This window comes from Rutidosis leptorrhynchoides, chromosome 3 (assembly GCF_046630445.1).
Source record: "Rutidosis leptorrhynchoides isolate AG116_Rl617_1_P2 chromosome 3, CSIRO_AGI_Rlap_v1, whole genome shotgun sequence".
In the NCBI taxonomy this organism is placed as follows: Eukaryota; Viridiplantae; Streptophyta; class Magnoliopsida; order Asterales; family Asteraceae; genus Rutidosis; species Rutidosis leptorrhynchoides.
Window position 1 is genome coordinate 431,318,344 of NC_092335.1, and position 7,317 is coordinate 431,325,660.

Consider the following 7,317-nt stretch of genomic DNA (forward strand, 5'->3'; position numbering starts at 1 on the left):
AAAACACAAATAGATAGCAGCAACAGAAGTGGTTGTTCGACAGCCTAGCAGGGACAGAAAGAAACGAAAAAAACTGAAGTGTAACCATGAAAACGAAAAGAAATAGTTTGAGTAATTTAACCGTGATCAAGATGGTGACTTGGTTAGGTTATCTAGGGTGGCGATGGTAAATATTGTCGAGCAGGAGTAGTTTAATAGGGTGTCTAAATGAGTATCGAAGTTTTTAAACAGCACATTTGCAGCTGCTGTTAGTAGTCGTGGTGGTAGTGATATACATATGTATAGCATGCGTATGTATCTATATATAATGAGGTGATGAAGCTGTAACTGAAGGTGGTTGTTGGGGTTACATTTGGTGCATATATATGTATATGTATATGTAATTTAGAGAGAGTTAGAGAGAGAGTTCATGGTGGTTTGAGGTGGGTTATTCGATGGCTGCAGGTGGTGGTGGTTTCGAGCTATACTGAAAAATAATTAACAAGTGGAGTTGGGTTGTCGATAGTGGTTCATATTGGGTAATCGTTTTAGAAAACAGAAGTAATTGGCAGTGGTTTAGATGGGTTTTCATGGTGATGATTCGGTGAAGGTGATTGTAGAATGATGATTGATTGATATTTAATTGAGTTCTTGAACGGAAGTTGTTGAATATTATGAGTGTTGGTTTCTTTCTTTTCCTCTCGAATTGCATTAGAGATTATATCAAGTGTAAGTAATGAATTGATTCTGTATCAAAAATTGATTAATGTTTGTATTATAGTACGATCACAGTCGACAAGGAAATTTTGGAGCAGTCAGTTGAAATAAAAAATATATGTCAGACAATGAAAGCTAACAGAATTTGTTTGAGTACTGTTATAGATTGGTACCAAGAGACAGGAATCAAAATTTATCACAGTAATGATCGGGATGTAAAACAGATTGAACCAGCTTTTTAATTTAACTATAATTAATATTAGTAAACAATAAATATACTATTAATAATAATATTGATAATATTATAATTATAAAAAATACAAGTAATAATAATAATAAAAATAGTAATAATACTTGTTAATAATTGTAATAATAATTATCATAATTATAATAAGATTGATGATAATAATAATAATTATTAATGCTAATGTAAACAATGATAATAATAATAAATTGTATTATGATAATATCAATAATTATAATAATTTAATGATTTTAGTAATACTGATTATACTGACAATATTAGTAATAATATTAGTAATAGCAATAATAAATAATGATAATAGTAATGATATTGACAATGATATCAATAATATTAATAATAGTAATATTATAACAAATTAATTGTTTCAATTTTATATCTATATATATATATATATATATATATATATATATATATATATATATATATATATATATATATATATATATATATATATATATATATTAAATTAATAATATTAACAATACTGATATCAATAGTAATAATGAAAGTAATATAATAATTATATTTTAACTCGTAATTACATTTATCTTTACATTAAAGGTTCGTGAATCGTCGAGAATAGACAAGGGTTAAATGAATCCATGAAAATAGTTCACAACTTTGAGACCCAACATTACATACTTTGCTTATCGTGTCGAAATCATATAAAGATTAAGTTTACATTTGGTCAGAAATTTCCGGGTCGTCACACTCATAAACAATCTAACGACAATATTAAACGTATAAGCATGCATAATCAAATATACTCGAGCACTAGTCAGGGATACACTAAGAGTTCTCCCAACTATGACAGAATGTCTTCCATGACTAACCAACCATTCAGCGCCACATCAGCACCTCCATCTCACTTCCTTCTCAGGACTAAACCCAGGACTAAACACTCCCAACAAAGACACTCCTCCTTCCATTTTTTTATTTTATTTTTGAATTATTTTATATTATCAAAAAATTACAATTATTTAAATAAAACTAAACTTTTATTAAAAATTAAAAAACATTACAATAATTAAAATAAAAAGTACATTAAAATAAAAATACAATTAAAAATAAAATTACATTAAAACATCAATTAAAAGACCTATTCTTCATCGTCGTCTTCTTGATCTTCTTTGTGATCTTCTTCATCCTCGTCATCGGGAATGTGTGAAGGTCTGGCGTCATCTTGGTTGTTTGGATTTCTTGTGGGATCATGTTGTATACGATAATTTGGTGGAAGATTATGTATGTGTTCTACAAGCATATGTTTTAGTAGTTGATGAATGCCCGCATCTCTTATTTCCGCGTCCACTCGCATATGCGCTTCAACCCTTTCTTGGAATGATCTCGGTGGTCGTCGAACCGGACGATAATTCTCCTCGAGTCCACAAAATGCACGGTCGTTGTCCTCGGTTATCATATTATTTAATATCACATATGATAACAAAATCCTTCTAATTTTGTGGATATAATATGGTCGTGCCGGACATTGAACAATTCTCCATCGGCCTTGTAGTATTCCAAATGCTCGTTCAATATCTTTTCTTGCCAATTCTTGATACCTTTTGAATTTTTTTTGTTTCGGGTCTATCAGATTTTTGAACGACTTAACTATTGTAGACCATTCCGGGTAAATTGCATCCGCCAAATAATAACCCTTAGCAAACGTACACCCGTTAACCGTATACGTACATGGTGGTGCTTCACCGGCTAATAACTCACTAAATAAGTCGAATTGATTTAGTACGTTGATATCATTGTTTGATCCGGCAGTTCCAAAAAACGCGTGCCAAAACCATCCATCGTACGATGCTACCGCTTCAAGTATAATTGACGGGTAACCATGGTCACCTCGTGTATAATGACCCTTCCAATGTGCCGGACAATTTCTCCATCTCCAATGCATACAATCAATACTTCCTAACATCCCTAAAAAAACCATGTATTTGAGCATGTTTTGTGACGACCCAGAAATTTTCGATCAAATTTAAACTTAATCTTTATATGATTTCGATACGATAAGCAAAGTTTGTAATGTTGAGTCTTCAAAATTTTGAACTGTTTACGTGCATTCATTTGACCTTTGACCATTCCCGACGATTCACGAACAATTAATTGTAAATAAATATGTGTGCATGTATAAATAAATAATAATTCAAAATATAGTTTGAAGTATTATAAGTTGTTGTTATTAAAATTTAATAAAATAAAAATAGGATATTATAATAATTATTATTTAAAATATATCTATATATAAATAAAGTACATTAAAAATAAATATTAAATGATTGTAATACTCGTTTGATGTTCCGATAGATATTAAGCAAGTTAAATTCAAACGTATGTGATTTTAAAATAAACGGTGATTCAAAAATGAGTTTTATAAATTTTAGGCTTATTAATAATGTATTTAGATGTTGTTTGTCAGTTTTAAAACTTTTTATATTTTTCTTGAGGGTTGGGAGTGAATAATTAATGTTATTTTTATTTAATAGTTAATGCTCGAATTTTATACCATAATGACTAAAATAAATAAATATAGTTAATCTAAAAATTTGGGATTTTTAGGAACACTTTTTTATTGTAACTGTTTAGCAATGGACACGATATAATACCTGTGAAAAGTGTCGGCACAATCAAACAATTATATTATTGTGTAATTCTTGAAAACCTTGATTATTACTGTGATGTTATTATTATAATATTTAAATTATTGATGTCAATTGGTTGATCAATACCCGTGAATCCAAATTATCAACCAAGAATACTGCTTACTTTAGGAAAAACATTTTATATTATTTACTATATTATATTATTTATTATCATATTATATAATATAAATCTAAATATCTAAATTGTACATATATACATATATCTTCAGGAAGCTAGTAACCTCAATCCACCCGGCCACTTTGAAATCACCAACACCTTCACTACATGCCCACCATCACAAACCCACTCTTTGTTTTTCTGTTTTATAATTCCTTTCGAACACGGCAACTAGAACCATTACATGCTTCTGTTTTTCCTTCTGTTTTGTCCGGGAACCAACGTCTTCATCTTCTATCACCAAACCACCTGCACCACCATAACCATTCCACGTTTCTTTCTTTTTTTCTTTCATGTCATGAAAACACTAATCATCACCACTCCATTTCACCTCTTTCCATCACCCACAACCCAACAACAAACATAAACCATCCACCATCTAAAGCCATCACCGTCGCCCAACATTACACACAACCATCACCTACACCGATTCATCACCATTAAAACTCATATAAACTGCTACCATCTGTGACCTATATGCTACAGTTAAAACCGCCACCTTTAATTCATTATTTTATTATCGTTCTCGTTTTTGATTGAAGCCACACCATACCCACTTACTGTTTTCGGATCCATTCGATCACCATCACCAAAACAAGTTAAAAACTGCTGCGTGGCTTTTCTGTTTCTGATCCGTACGAAGACAACCACAATACCACCATGAAACCATCACCACCACTTACATATTATTGCAGCCGTTTCTGTCAAGAAGAAACCCAACAACCTGCTACAACAATTGTTGGTTCATGTTTTGTACTTGTTTTGCTGCAACTTCGTCAATCATATCACCACAACAGACCAACGTTACCTACTGCTACAGTGCTACTTCTCATTTCTGTTTTCAATCAGTTTACAAACCAAACAAAGCTGTTGTACCTACTGTGTCGCCACTGTTATGGGTTTTTATGGAAACCAGGCTGCTTTGCTACCCATTCTCACTGTTGCACACTTAATTTCTAATAATAGATTGTTTCTGCTGCTGCTTTAATACATAGAATAATGCAATAATTATTAAAAGCTAAAGTAATACTAGTGGTAGCCTAAGTTAAAGTTATTATAGACACAAGTTGGCCATGAAGACCCTACCCACTATTTTTCCCATCGACCTACTTATTATGAAAAGTTCGGGACACATGTTGTGCATATGGGACAAATTCTAGCTTCATGGCCTACACATTGGGACGTTAAATTATTTTGAGGTTGATAATAATGGTGATGCGAGATAAGCACGGTGATGATTATGTGATAATGATGTATGACGATGATGGATATAAAGAGATGTACGAAGATAGATGGTGATGAAATGAATCACGATAATGATAATGTTAGGATTAGGATAACGTTGATATGATACACTATTATGATTCACGATGATGTGATGATCGAAAATAAAGATGATGAATAAGTAAATGGGTTCTTTAAAAAGAAAACTGAATTGTGGGTTAAAACAATTTGGATCCTTATTATATTAGGAAATTACAAATGGAGTAATGGTTAAGGATGTTATCGGGTTAGCGAGACATCGCGGGTTTAAACCCGGACTTGAGCATTTTTTTTAGGGCTACGTCTATGAGGTAGTTTACTTATTACGTATTATTATTATTATTATTATTATTATTATTATTATTATTATTATTATTATTATTATTATTATTATTATTATTATTATTATTATTATTATTATTATTATTACTATTATTATTATTATTATTATTATTATTATTATTATTAGTAAAAGTATTATTATTATTATTATCATTAACATTATTATTATCACAAATATTATTATTACTATTAACATATAACATTTTATTTATTTTTAGTTGTATTATCATTATTATTAATATTAAAAGTATTTTCATTTTTTTTATTAACATTATTATTATTATTAGGATTATCATGATTTTTATCGTGATTAGTAATATTTTTATAACAAATTATTGATTTACAAAATAATGCTATCTATATATATGTATATGTGTAATAAAATAACTATATGTATAAATATTAATATACAAAAATAAATATATATAATCTTTAAAATAACAAATATATTACTAAATTAAATAAATAATATATATAAGCTGATTTGATTATTATTACATGTTAATTATATGTTTTAATATATATAACTGATATAGGTTCGTGAATCTGAGGCCAACCCTGCATTGTTCAGTGTCGTCATATGTATTTTTACTACAAAATACAGTATAGTGAGTTTCATTTGCCTTTTTACCCTTTATATTTTTGGGCTGAGAATACATGCGCAATTTTTTATAAATGTTTTACGAAATAGACACAAGTAATTGAAACTACATTATATGGGTGAATGATCGAAGCTGAATATGCCGCTTTTGCTTGGTAACCTAAGAATTAGTAAACCGATCTACTAATTGACGTGAATCCTAAAGATAGATTTATTGGGCCTAACGAACCCCATCCAAAGTACCGGATGCTTTAGTACTTCGAAATCATTTTTATCATGTTCGAAGGATTTCCCAGAATGATAGGGGATATTCTTATATGCATCTTGTTAATGTCGGTTACCAGGTGTTCACCATATGAATGATTATTTTTGTCTCTATGCATGGGACGTATATTTATGAGAAATGGAAATGAAAATCTTGTGGTCTATTAAAATGATGAAAATGATTGTTTATGATAAACGAATGAACTCACCAACCTTTTGGTTGACACTTTAAAACATGTTTATTCTCAGGTATGAAAGAAATCTTCCGCTGTGCATTTGCTCATATTAGAGATATTACTTGGAGTTATTCATGACATATTTCAAAATATGTTGCATTCGAGTCGTTGAGTTCATCAAGATTATTACTAAGTCAATTATAGTTGGATGTGTTATGAAATGGTATTCTTGCTGTCAACTTTCGATGTAAAGAAAGTTTGTCTTTTAAAAACGAATGCAATGTTTGTAAAATGTATCATATAGAGGTCAAATACCTCGCGATGTAATCATATGTTATTGTATTCGTTCCTGTGGATTAGGACGGGTCGTCTCATATTTAGTGGTCAAACGTTGCACATCTTGTACAGTTGGTCATCTCAAATATTCGGGACCGTACAAATGGAAAATACATTTGCAAAAATTGTTTAAACAATCATATGAGGTTTGTTCACCCATATGAAAATACTCATCAAAAACATCGGCCGAAGCGGCATAAGCTAGTTGACGTATGGCGGATGTTACTTTTTGAACAATATTAAAACCAAGTAATCCGGTAGCATCACGTTTTTGAATAAAATAAGTAAAATATTTAGGAACCGAAGTTTGAGAAAAGTTCAATATACCTTGACATATATGAAGAAATAGAGGTTTGCTCATTCGATAACGATTACGAAAATAATCGTCCGGAAATGTGGGATTGTCGGAGAAATAATCATTCCATAAAGCCAATGCACGACCCTGACGATCTCTATGTAAATATCTTCTAGGTGCCCGTGGTATTTGTTCTACTTCTTCGTTATCACTTAATTCATCTAACGTGTCAATGACTTCGAGTGCTCGATTC

The 7,317-nt window shown here is 30.3% G+C and overlaps 1 protein-coding gene across 1 annotated transcript; it reads right to left on the reverse strand.

The window, feature by feature from the left end:
• Positions 1–2,060: 2,060 nt before the first annotated feature.
• Positions 2,061–2,900, reverse strand: LOC139901473 (uncharacterized). The gene has a single exon (XM_071884182.1). The coding sequence runs from the start codon at positions 2,898–2,900 to the stop codon at positions 2,061–2,063; it is 840 nt and encodes a 279-aa protein (XP_071740283.1).
• Between the last annotated feature and the right edge of the window lie 4,417 nt (positions 2,901–7,317).

Coding starts and splice junctions, on each gene's coding strand:
- LOC139901473 (XM_071884182.1), bottom strand. CDS start 2,900: ATGGTTTTTTTAGGGATGTTAGGAAGTATTGATTGTATGCATTGGAGA.